The 13,541-nt window shown below is 43.8% G+C and overlaps 1 protein-coding gene across 1 annotated transcript; it reads left to right on the forward strand.

The window, feature by feature from the left end:
* The first annotated feature begins 226 nt into the window (after positions 1-226).
* arcn1b (archain 1b) lies at positions 227-12,611 on the forward strand. Its single transcript, XM_085380130.1, has 10 exons — positions 227-639; positions 2,287-2,550; positions 4,108-4,287; positions 4,670-4,875; positions 4,969-5,130; positions 5,825-5,990; positions 6,651-6,798; positions 9,996-10,104; positions 10,203-10,407; positions 11,101-12,611. The coding sequence occupies exons 1-10, from the start codon at positions 637-639 to the stop codon at positions 11,188-11,190; spliced, it is 1,533 nt and encodes a 510-aa protein (XP_085236256.1). The 5' UTR covers positions 227-636; the 3' UTR covers positions 11,191-12,611.
* Positions 12,612-13,541: the final 930 nt, after the last annotated feature.

Consider the following 13,541-nt stretch of genomic DNA (forward strand, 5'->3'; position numbering starts at 1 on the left):
GAGGACAACAAAGAGAAAAGACTAATTGTATCATATGTTGCATTAGACTGTGACGTGTTCACATCACGGAGACACAGATGGGATGAATTTGGTGTTTTGACGATGGTGGTGGAGAGCGCTGCCTGCACTGAGGACTGTAGCATATCATTCTTTTTTATACGACCCCCTGTGTGCTTTGTGGGTGAAGACATTTTCATCCCGGAGACCAGCCCCATCAGACGTGAAACGCTATCACTCAGAACTACTCTGACAACCTCTCTGAATAATATTTATGTGTTTGCCAGGTTACTGATACGCTGATAAACGTTAAAAGTAATCGCGTGGAGGTAATTTGTGGTCAGTAGTCAGAAGTCTGAAGAAGAAGAAACGCTGGTGGAAGTAATCTGAGTAACTTCTTTTTGCAACAAGGCCAACATTTGGGGGCCCACGTCATTGGTTTCCACGGTGGGCTGATCCAGCGGCTCTTCCGGTGGAGACGTGGCTCTGCGCTGCTGCCATATTGACGCTAACTAGCTAACAATCACACAACTAGAAGTCAGCTGTATATTCGCACCTTGCTATTCCAGAGGGACGAGGAATCACCAAAGCAAGAAACGCGAGAGACTGACGACCGTCGTGCCGTAGAGAGAGACCACAATGGTGAGTGACAGTCGAAAGTGACCATTATTTCCCTGCCTTTTATCGGGCCTAGCAGCTATCATAACATTGGCTAGTAGCTAAAGCTAGGTATGAGCAAACTAGCTTCTCCCCCCCTCATGAACGAAAGAAGACAATTAATAAACGGTGCTTTTTTTATCGGAGCCACAGTGATAGCGACATGTTCAGGTGCTAAAATCGAGTAAATGAGTCGTCAAAGTTGAATTTCACCTGAGTGAAGCGCTTTAGCTGTGCAGTCCGTGCTGACGTGAACTAGCTTTGCGGGCTAGCGCTAGTTGTCTCCTGTCAGTAGCCGGATCCGTGCAACCACTGCCTGCTGTCAGATTGTAATAAGCCAGGTTAAACCGACCCCGGCTCTGCGACATACCCCAACTATACGTACAACTGTGTTATTATAGTTAGCTAGTGTCGATGACTTCGATAACCAGTTGCTGCGCGTCTTTATCGAGTTCACATCGGTGCGATCGGCTCTTCCATTTCTATTGTCAACGTGTAATCAATGCAGTTCCTCCAGTCATTTAGCACAGCCACGTAAAGCGTCCGTTTATGTCAACCATTGTTATACTCATTATATTAAACGACCCCTGATTCTTTTATAAGATCATTTTCCATTGTGCTAACATCTGCACCAGTAAGACACGCTCACCTAAGAGAAAGGCAAACAGCGGTTAGTTCATGTGCATTTAGTAATGTCCTCAAACAACTACAGCCGTGTGTAATCAGGAGAGCACCAATATATCAAATGACAAGTACTCTTGTCTGGTTTTTCTGACTTCACTGTATCGCTAAATATCAGAATCAGCTGATATTGTCCTACCTGAGTGTAGGCCACATCAGGCTAGCATTGGATAATGGCTGACTTAGACTTCTACAGTGGATATTTGAAGAGCCAACGATGTAACCTATGCAAGTGGCCAATGTTATCAGCATTTGTGTGCTGGTGCATTATGTGCTAATTACATTGTGCTCGTTTCCTGGGTTTTATATGCAGTGTCACCTATGACGAAAGCAAATAAGACTTTTTGCTCCTGAGTCTCCACTCTTCAATGTGAAGCTTTTCCTCTTCTTTGTACATTTCCTCATGTTCACTCTGATAGTTTTGTCAATCTTCCTCCTGTAATTTGGTGAAATGTGTGTTCTTATTTACTATGATTATTATTCCTTATATGTAGATGATTGATAAATCAAATCAAAGACTACAGCAAAAAGTAGCAGAAATTCACAGGAGGGATCGGTGGTATTGAACAGTCACGGTTGTTTCTGGCTGTGTCAACATGACGTTACATTTTTAGGCAGGAGCACATCAGGTTAAGATGTAGGGTTTCCAAGTAGTTTGCAGTCACAGTGTACCTATGTGGTAGATTTCCTGCTGATGAATGAATCCTCAGTAAGTGTGATGAAGATCTGCAGTAGTGTAAACAGTTCTGTTTTTTTTGTTGTTTAGTTTTTTCTTGTTTCTTTGGAATAAAAGAAGAAAATATTACATGAAAAAAAAAATTGAATGTTGACATTTGCTGACCTCCCTTTTGTTATTATGAGCATAGATGTTGGTCCGATTACTGCATCTTTAGTTGTAATAGTTCAGGTCTGTGGGAAACTAAAGTAGTGAAATTCCTCTGTACCCCTCAGGTGCTGTTGGCAGCGGCGGTGTGCACCAAGGCCGGCAAGGCCATCGTATCGCGGCAGTTTGTGGAAATGACCCGGACACGGATTGAGGGTCTCCTAGCTGCGTTTCCTAAACTGATGAACACGGGCAAGCAGCACACCTTTGTGGAAACAGACAGCGTTCGCTATGTGTACCAGCCACTGGAGAAGCTCTACATGGTCCTCATCACCACCAAGAACAGCAACATCCTGGAGGACCTGGAGACACTCAGACTGTTTTCCCGTGTGGTAAGCGCACACAGGCAGGCTTGGATAGAAGTCAGTTTGCAAAGAGCATTTAAGTACATGTTGTCTGACGTGTCGACGAGGTGACCGGTCTGGTAACAAAGAAGAATAAATGTAGAGACGTGTCACTGTATAAACCTGTACGTTCTGAACGTTACAGTAAGTGTACATGATGGATGTAGCTTCTTTGAAACCAGCTGTGATGAACTAAGGGTGATCTCACTGTAAAAAGATGACTAGCTAGCAGCATGTAAATCACAAACATTAGCCGATGAGCATACCTTGGGTAATCCTCACACCCAAAATAACTCATATTTACATAATGGGCTCAATATTTTATTCATTATGGCCTGAAATTAGTCACCGAGCCCATAAACTCACCAGCTGTTTACCTGGAGACGCCCCCTGGTGGCCGCTGAAAAGAAAGCAAAGAAAGATTACAGACTTCTCTTTGTTGCTTTCCCACAGTTTGTTGTAGTTGGGCATGAAAGGCACGTTTGTCTTGAATTAATGAAGAAAGAAAAAAATTAATGACTGAAATGATGTTAAAGTGCGAGAAGCTGAAATGTGAGGTGGAGCGATGCTTTTGCTGCCAGCCTTTAGGCAACACGGCCACTGAACTTCATGCTGACTGAAGTGATGAAGTCAACAGTGTTAGGCTGTTAATGCAATACGACCATACGTTTGTATTACAGTAGATGTTAAGAGTCAGGCTTCAACAGCAAAAAATATAAAGGTTTAAAATACAGTTTTAAAAACACTGCATGTACAAACCAGGAAAAAAATAATAAAAAGTAATTATTGAAGTTCTTACGTTGAAACTGCCCTCAGCAAGCAGCTGCTCTAATCAGTGTTACTGCATCATGAGACTCAAAGCTCCTCTGAAGCTCTAAACACTAAATAACAGCAGAGGACAAAACACTGAAGATGTCTTTGTAGCCTAGCAACAACACGTGTTAGGAAAAAGCGCTCTGAGTGTGAGTCCACGTTTCCTTCCAGTGCAGGAAGCACTGCCTGTGGACACACAGCATTACGCCACATTTTCTTATTCATCACTGTGTTTAAAAGGCCACTGTGGGCCTTGTTTACCTACAGTTACTGTTCAGCACAAAGGCCCCTGTCTCCAATAAGGAGAAACAGCTGTAACACCTGGGTCCCTGTTGCTGTCTGTTTGATAGGCCAGCCAGTATCCATGCGGTAAACATGTCACTGTTGGCATATATCATTTTTGCATCCTCTGCTGCGAACTGTGAGGACACGGTAAGAAGGAAATCTACATACAGATGTCAGTTTTTCATTGTGGGGAAAAGCTGTGAATCCAATTGATGCTTTGTTGTATTCAGTCACATGTTGTTGATGGTGATAGAAGTGGGGCAGATGATACCAGTTAATCTGTATGGAAGCTGGTGTGCAAATGAAGATTAGGTTCTGGGAATAATGGGTAAATAAATGGTGTTAGTAAAGTCTGTCAGCAAGAACTAGGCTACAGTGGTGCTTAATGTGTCCTTATTGTATCCTTATCCATTAGTTTAAATGAATCGCTCCTCCCGTCTGTTCCAGATCCCAGAGTACTGTCGTGTGCTGGAGGAGAGTGAAATATCGGAGCACTGTTTCGATCTGATCTTCGCCTTCGATGAGATCGTTGCACTGGGCTATAGAGAGAACGTCAACTTGGCTCAGATCCGCACCTTCACAGAGATGGACTCCCACGAGGAGAAGGTGTTCCGCGCCGTCAGGGAGGTGAGATGTGGCTCTGCCTGCCTCGTTGGATTCCTGTTGAATTATTCAGGCAAATTAGAAAGAAGCACATGGAAAGTTATATTACACAATTATTATTTGTCTTGTAAAAGAAACAAAATGCAACAATTGGAGTTTAGTGATTTTTCAAAGCTTAATAGAAGGAGGGAGATGAAGGAGAATATGAGACGTACACACTGTACAGGCTAAGCAAAGTGTGATGAACCCGCATGGTTGACAACACAGCTGCACTGTCAGTATTTAAAATTTAACACAGTCCTATATTTTCCCTCCTTCAGAGTAACTGTCAGCTGTCGTGCTGTGACTGTATTAGCGCTGAGCGTGCTGTTCTGATCCCTGCTCACTTTCTTTTGTAATCCTACAGACTCAGGAGCGCGAGGCCAAGGCAGAGATGAGGAGGAAGGCCAAGGAACTGCAGCAGGCCAGGAGGGACGCTGAGCGCTCCGGGAAGAAGGTGCCAGCTTTTGGCGGGTTTGGCAGCGCTGGCATGACCAGTGTGTCCTCAGGGACCATCATCACAGACACCATCATCGAGCCAGAGAAGCCCAAGATCACAGCGGCTCCAGTCAGGTACAACTCAAGTTTGTATGGGAAGATTTTGTTGTGGTTGCACAAACAGTGGACTGATTAGGCTGATGGGACATGGTGTTTGTTTCTGTTCAGACCAAGTGGACCCAGTAAGGCTCTGAAACTGGGGGCTAAAGGGAAAGAGGTGGACAATTTTGTTGACAAGCTCAAGTCTGAGGGTGAAACCATCATGCCCACCACAGGAAAGAGGGGATCCGATGTTTCGAAAGTTCTGCCCCCACCAGTCAACATGGAGAGGTATGCCCTCATCATTCAGTGCTGTGTATTCTTCTGGGACTGGCTGTTTTCATCAGGCTGTTGCAGTAACGACATCTGAACTGTGATCACGACACATTTATTTACTTATTCTTCTCATTTGTGGCAATCCAATACTTTTACCTTAAATATATAAGTTTCCCTGTTAAAGTCAAATAACAGAAGGATAAAGGATGATGTCATTACAGGTCGAGCTTGGCATCAGTGCGCCCTCACCTAGTTGTAAAACTGGTTGCATGTACATTAATTAATCTCCTGCTTTAATGCACCACCCAGTTAGTGACACAAAACAAACACACCCACAGTGTGACAGGTGCATGCTGGGTACAGGTGTGTGCTGGGTGCGGTTAACAGGCTCATAGATGTCTCTCAGTGGATCCTAAACTTATAATTGTTATAATTGTATTATAACTTAATTCTAACATTGTAACAATGTAACATTTTCATAAGTGAGGCTTTTTAATTTGTAACAAAGTGTCCAACAGTGCAGCACGCCTCACAGACAGGCTGCTTACAGACAGGTGAAGAAAACGGACGGTTACAAATCTCCTGTTTCTCAGCGCATGTGTGCGTGCGTGTGTCTCACTGGTGTAACTTCAACTTCATGCTAAGATTCAGTCACAGTGTCATCTCAGTGCTGCTTTCTTAAAGTGTGTGTGGGTGATTTGACCTGCAGTGTGCATCTGCGTGTGGAGGAGAAGATCACGTTGACCTGTGGCCGTGATGGCGGCCTACAGAACATGGAGGTGCTGGGTATGGTGACGCTCCGAGTCACAGACGACAAATATGGACGCATCCGCCTGATTATCAATAACAATGATGGCAAAGGATTGCAACTGCAGGTTGGTTTATCACACACACGTGTGCAGCAGACAGTGCTCCACTGTGTATGTTATGTTAAACACATAACTCAGTTTTATTTACATTACATTTGTTTTTAACCATAATCGTAATTTTGAAGTGCGTTTGGATTTCAGCTGTGTACCTGAACGTTGAAGCTACAGTTATATGAGGAGTCTATATCCACGGTCCCCTATTTACAGGGGCTCAAACACAATCCAGCAAACAAAGATAATTATTATGTTTTAAGAAATATTTCTGTGAAAGCACACAAACTATGTTAAACGCTGTCACGAGCATGCCAGAGCAGCAGGTGGCGCTATAAGCCCGCATTCAGAAAACACAGAAGTGAGCAGTGTAATGTTAAAAATGAGATGAAGGCAGACACAGCAGTGTTTTTCCTGGTCGACAGGTAAACACAGAAATTCCTTTCAGGTTTGGATGACTGCATGTTTTTGGTTTACAGCAGCTTGCAAATGCAAATGTCCCTCTTCAAAGCAATTCCAGAGACTTAAGCTCTTCACTTTGTTAAGAAATGATGAAATGGTAAGAAGAGCGTAAGCCTCTGAGTCTGTTCTGTTTAAAGTGACCCAGGCTGTTTTGCTGTGATGTTTGACAGTAAAAGATCTTTATTGAAACGCGTCTCGCCCTCTGTTTCTTAGACACATCCTAATGTGGACAAGAAGTTGTTCACAGCTGAGTCTGTGATTGGCCTGAAGAACCCGGAGAAGTCCTTCCCTCTTAACAATGATGTGGGTGTGCTGAAGTGGAGACTACAAACCACAGACGAGTCCCTCATACCTCTAACCAGTACGTCCTGATGTCTGCAGCTCCTGTCCTCTTTAAGAAAGCACACTGACAGTGGTAGTAATGTTTGTTTCCCACAGCACAGGATGGCATCTGTAGACAGTGTTTAGCCGTACATGTGTGCCCAGTCTGAGCTGTTCGGGTTGATGTATGACAAATACAAGCGTCGCATATCCTCAGTGAAGAAGTTAAATTAGCACGCTGTGATTTCTGCCTAAATGTGAATATTTAGTTAGCTGAGTAGCTGCGTAATGATTTCATTAGATAATGGGAGCCTTGATGTTAGATGGCTGTGTGGGAAATGTTGAAGATTGCCACTGGCACTTATTATCATTACCAGGGTTTTAATAGTTTTGCAATTTTCATTAGTTTTTATTTTTATTTAGTTTTGACTTCAGATTTTCAATTTTATATCAGTTTTAATTAGTTTTTACCAATTGTTTGCTAGTTTAGTTTTTATTTTTTGAAAATCCTTAGTTTCAGTTTAGTTTTGATTCGTTTCAGTTATAGTTTTAGTCGTGTTTGCAATAATTAAGTGCAACATAGAGCTGGGCGATATGAGATTTTTTCATATCACGATATGTTTTTTTCATTTCAGGCGATAACGATATCTATCACGATATAAGCCAAATAACTATATTTGTAAGATTTAAATGTGCCGTTGCTCACAAGTAAAATGTGAAATAATCAGCAGCTTGTTTTTATTTAAATATTTATTTCCCATAATAAGTTCAACAGGGTAGATGTACTTAAGGAACATGAGACTTTTTCAGATAAATAAAGGCAAATATTGCAAACTACACAAAAGGCAGCCGCTAAAGCGTTTAAGTTTCAAAATAGAACAAACGAAACAGACTAAACTGTCAATTCCACTTAGAAACAAAATATTAATTCTAAAAATAAATCTTAGTTTGTTTTACAGAAGAACAGACAAAACTGACTAACTTTTGTCAATATCAAATAAACTGAGAACTAAAAGGAAATTCTCAATCTCTCCTTGTTGTATAGCTGAGCTTTTCAAACAGTTGTAACAGTTACTTTAGTCTGACAAAAGCCGAATGACGAATTAGCGCTTCCAGTCAGAGACTGAGGCTACGTCCACACGTACACGGGTATTTTTGAAAACGGAGATTTTCCGTTTTCGTTTTAAAAAATAATCCCGTCCACACATAAAGGGAGAAATGAAGGAAAACGCTGCTATGAACATGCCAAAGCAGCAGGTGGCGCTAGATTCCTAACCGTGCAGAAATGTTGGCCAATCAGAAGTCTAGAAGCCTCGGTGGGAAAACGTAAACAAAGCTGGGGCATAGAAGCAGAACCGAGTCGTATGTGTGGAGGGACAGTAACTGTGTGTATATGTAAGCATTTAAACACTGCAGAGAGTAGAATTAACAGTATTGTAGAAATTCATTTCACCGAAACAATAACGTGGCGCACAGTGTGACGCATGCACCAGTTTATTGTATTTCCAGACTTGCTTTCGGCACATTTACAGTGCACGCTACTCTGTTTTTTGTCAGACTTGAAATAGCCGAAATACCTTCACACTACGGAGCTTCTCTGGCTCTTCCGTTCGACAATCTCTCCGGCGTTGGAACCATCATCTGTTTTCTCTTCGGTCACGCTCGGTTGATTTTTCTAGTCGGCACACTCATTTCCTCCATTACCCGCTGGCTGCTTCCCAAACAAACACACGTGCAGCTTGGCACTTGTGCTGTACGTAACAAGTCACGCGACGTGACGCTGCGGCTGTGATTGGTTCGGCTCTGCGCTACTTAATTTGGATTGGCTGACCTTTTTTTTTTTTTTTTTTTTTTTAAAGAGGACAAGAGCGGCGAGGTCTATCGCGATAGCTTAATTTTTCTATCGAGTAAAAGTTATATCGCGATACATATCGTTATCGTTCTATCGCCCAGCTCTAGTGCAACAAAATCCCAGTTTCATCATATCAGTCATGCTCTTCTGCTCATCCTTGGGTATGTTGCTATTCCAGCTACCTGCACCCTGCACAGGTCGCCTGTCTGTCGCAGGGCTAACACGCAGAGACAGACAACTCACATTCCCACCTATGGGTTCTTTAAATAAATAAATAAATAAAGGCAGATGAACAACCATTGATACCAGGCAACTATAAAATGTATATCTTGGCCCCAATGAGACTATTAACTCTCGCAGCACCGGGTGTTCGTAATTTTGGTTCAAGTGAATTGATAAACTCTTTGAAGGCAATTGACTCACACAGTTATGTAGATATCTCTGTCCTGTTGTCTCGGGATGCATCACGCTGCCTTGCCTGGTGTTAGCTTCTGTTTCTGGGGATGAGGGTTGAGTGTGCTCCCTTCTCAAGGTAAGCTAGGTTAGCCTTCTTGTGTGAGCTTTTCAAGCGCACTTTAAGGTTTGTGGGATTTTTTTTCACTTTTTGTCCCTCATAATTTGTCTCTTTCCACTACAAGACACTTGCTTTATCCAAACACAGTCATATTCAAAGTAATCCCAAATTGGACTCTGGCGCTTTCTCCCGACTTTTGCTGACATGATTCTGCGCGTGGACGCAGCAACACAGATGACTCGACTAACGTACTGCCACCTGCTGGCATAATGAGACACAGCAAGAAAAAAATCTGGAAACTAAACTTCATTTTCACCCTTGACTATTGTATGACACGCACACATCAATGAAACTAAACACATTTTTGCTATAAATTCAGTTAATTTTAGTTTTGTGAACACACATTACTGTTTTAGTTAGTTTTCCTTTTTTGTTTTTATTTTTATTTCCATTAACGAAAATGTTTTTTCACTTCTAGTTTTCGTTATTTCGTTAGTTTTCATTAACGATAACAACCTTGATCATTACTGGCATGGCTGTAATACTGCAGTAAATATTGCGCTGCAACCTGACCGACTCTTCCTCCTCCTCACTGCAACCTGACCGACTCTTCCTCCTCCTCACTGTAACCTGACCGACTCTTCCTCCTCCTCACTGCAACCTGACCGACTCTTCCTCCTCCTCACTGTAACCTGACCGACTCTTCCTCCTCCTCACTGCAACCTGACCGACTCTTCCTCCTCCTCACTGCAACCTGACCGACTCTTCCTCCTCCTCACTGCAACCTGACCGACTCTTCCTCCTCCTCACTGTAACCTGACCGACTCTTCCTCCTCCTCACTGCAACCTGACCGACTCTTCCTCCTCACAGTAAACTGCTGGCCGTCAGAGAGTGGGACTGGCTGTGATGTCAACATTGAATATGAGCTGCAGGAGGAGAACCTTGAGCTGAATGACGTGGTCATCAGCATCCCTGTACCGTACGTACTTATTCACAAAATGTGTATAAGAAGAAAACTGTTACTCTGTCACATCCCTGTCAGTCCTGTGTATGACCGACATTCCCGGTGCTCCTCAGGTCTGGAGTGGGAGCTCCGGTGATCGGTGATCTGGATGGAGAGTACAAACACGACAGCAGGCGAAACATCCTCGAGTGGTGCCTACCTGTCATTGATGCCAACAACAAGACGGGCAGCCTGGAATTCAGCATCGCTGGGCAGCCCAATGACTTCTTTCCTGTCAGCCTGTCCTTTGTGTCTAAGCGCAACTACTGCGACATCCAGGTGGGTTGCATATGATGGAGGCTGACTTCAGTGTGAGGGACAGAAGCTCTGTTTAACTGAGGAGCACATTTTCCACAGAAGGTCTTCGGTTCTCTAAAGTGAATCGGCCTTTAGTTTAATACGTGACAAATGTCAGTAACTTCATAATTCAGTTTTATTTATATAGAAGCAAAGAACAAGTCCCCTCAGGGTGCTTTTAAAGTAAAGAGCCTACAATAACAGGGAGAATACCCCAACAATCACTGTGCTGTGAGCAAACGCTTGGTGACAGTTGGAAGGGAAGAAACCTCCAGCAGACCCAGGCTCAGGGAGCAGCGGCCATCTTCCGCGAGTGGTTGGGGGTGAGGGGAGGAAGATGGGAAGAGATCATTAATAACTGGGACTGAGTGGCCCTGGGATTTGGGACAAAACACATGTTGTCCACTTAAGACTGTTTTGTTACATAGTAAGGCAGGCTAATGTTAGCTGTTGGCTAACATTAGCCTGCCCCAAAAAGTCACTCTGTGGTTTTTGTTTGCTTGTAACTAAAGAAACAAAACAATCCAAGTTTTCAGTGGATCAAAAAGCTGAATGGATGTTTAAGAGGCCACAGAGTGTGGCGTGAGCTTAAAATCCAGATGACAGTGCTGTGTGTTCGTCCCTGTGATAGACGGAGTAGCTGCTGCTAACAGACTCGTGTTTCTCTGTCCACAGGTTACCAAAGTGACTCACGTAGACGACGACAGCTCCATTAGATTCTCTTCAGAAACCTCCTTTGTCGTCGACAAATATGAAATCCTGTAAACCTGTTCAAAGAAAAAAATTGAAAAAACAAAATCACCAACAAAAAAAAGTCTAAATCTATGCTTCACAGAAAGATTGAAGATCTCTCGCCTGCCCACCCTGCATACACTATGAGACTGTGAACATCGACAGGACTCAGTCAGCCCTGGGGCGAGGCCTCTTCCTGTGGTGGAGCGTCGCAGCGGTGGTGTATTTATATGTTTGTATGAGAGGATCATCTATATATAGAGTTAATTGAACCGGCAAACACACACACACAAACACACACACACAAACACACACACACAAACACACACAGAGCAAACTTGTGTCCGCCAAGCAGAACTGTATGGGACAAAGTAGAGGATGACTGCAGGGGTGCAGGAGAGCCTAGCGGTCAGGTAAACCCTGGCGGTAGACCGGGCCACTACACTGAGCGCTGGTTGTTTAACTGCCCACCCTGGTGTTCATGCATCCTCCACAACGCTCGCTCGCCGGGATTCTCGCTCTTTCTTTTCACGTTTTCTAAACTGCAGAATAGTAGCTGTCTCAGTCGTTATAAGCCTGACTTTGTTTAATCACTAAACTGTTGTGATCTGATGTCTTGGTGTCGTTCTTCATTCAGCTTCTTTTGTTTCTCTCTCGTGCTTTGAATTTTGTTTCTCCCCAGATTTCTGTACACGTGCTTAAAAAGGAAAACATGGCTGTACTCAGTATGTCGCCTGTACTGTGTGAGGTCATCATCAGCAAAGTTCTCCTTTTATGTTCAACGTGGATACATTTTTTACTGTTTGCTGTATGTTTTTGATTGTTTGCCACTAATCTGGAGGTTGACAGTAAAGAGCAGGATTTGTGAGGGACTCTCGGCTGCGCTGTTACCAAACAGCAAATACATTTGACTGTTGCATCTGGAGAAAATGGTTTTTTTTAATTTTTATGGTAACACCATTACAGCCACTCCTTATTTTGTCAAGAACAGACTGTGTGTTAACCTCTGGTCCATTTAAGTCCACCTCTCAGCTATCAGATATCCAAAAACAGGACTTTGAAGAAAAGCCCAGAAACAACACCCCAGCCCCTAATCTACCATCCCACAGGAGCGCTCACGTCTCCGATGGCAGTGGGTGCAAGTTGGCACACAGATCAGAGGCTGCCAGCCTGATGCTCCACTCGCTGCGCTCACATCCCAGCTCAGCTCTTCTGTTCTCACAGTCATCCTTTACTTTATTATTCACTGTAATGAGTTTGTCTTTCATGGGTTTTTTCCTTTTTTCCCCAAATTTGTACTCACCAAATTGTCGCAGTGGTTTCGTAGACGTGAGGTGGAAGTTGACGACACGCAGCGTTTTTAACTACATTACTGAAGGGGAATCTTGACATTCCAGTGTACAATTAGAAAAAAAGAATCTTTAATGGAATAAAATGTATTATGGAAAATGTAAGTCTGACTTGGGTTTTTGTTTCAGTGGGCCTGTCATAATTAGGTCGTTGTGTGAAGAAGAAATCGTGTTTGTCCTGTTTGTGTTGTAGTGCTCACTGCGTTGGTTACTGTGTGAAACAGAAATAGCCAGCACGCCTGTTATTATCAACAATCAGATTAACCACACCCACTCAGTCTGCTGGCATTTGAGGCGTTTTTCTCCTGATGACCAATGTTTGCCTCTAAGCCCCCAGCTGCTCTGATCCCACAGGACTTCACTCATCAGGATCATGAGTGGGGGTCACAGCAGCTTCTGCGTGGCTTTTTTATTGAGTGGTTGTTACTGTTCCTATCAGCTGGAGGCAGCATCAACAACACATTTTCACCCGGAGCGCTGCTGCTCACTGGATCTTCTCTCTTGTAGAGCTGGTTGTGTGGGAACATCCCAGTAGATGAGTAGTTTGAGACCAGGCTGCCTGGCTCCAGCAGCTGTGCCGTCAATCTCCTCATTCTGATGCTCAGTGTGAACTTCAGCAGGTCATGTGTCCTCACACGCTCCTCGCCTGTGCAAAGGAGAGACAACATTATATACATTGAATAAAATAAAACAATCTGGAAATTTGACGTTGTGCGAGTGGGTGTTAAAGAGTCGAGTGCTGTGGTGAAGGTGAGAAGCGTCAGGCTGGGGTGTGTTAAGAACGAGTCCTGTCTCGGTCACTTATGCAGGGGGGTTCTGGTTTAGGAGGGATGGCCTGAGCATAGAAGCTCCTCTTCAGCCTCTGTTTTTGCCCAGATGGTGTGGAACCTTCTGCCTGATTGCAGAAGCTGGAACAGTTCACTGCTGGGATGGGACGGGTCCTTCAGTATCTGAGCTGCTCTGGTCCAGCATCTCCTCGTGCAGATGTCCTGTAGGGAGGGGGAGCAGCCCTGCAGCAGCGTTCTGCTGTACGGG

Source organism: Rhamphochromis longiceps, linkage group LG14, assembly GCF_057381845.1.
Source record: "Rhamphochromis longiceps isolate RC_006_pf linkage group LG14, R_longiceps_female_GT1.1, whole genome shotgun sequence".
In the NCBI taxonomy this organism is placed as follows: domain Eukaryota; kingdom Metazoa; phylum Chordata; class Actinopteri; order Cichliformes; family Cichlidae; genus Rhamphochromis; species Rhamphochromis longiceps.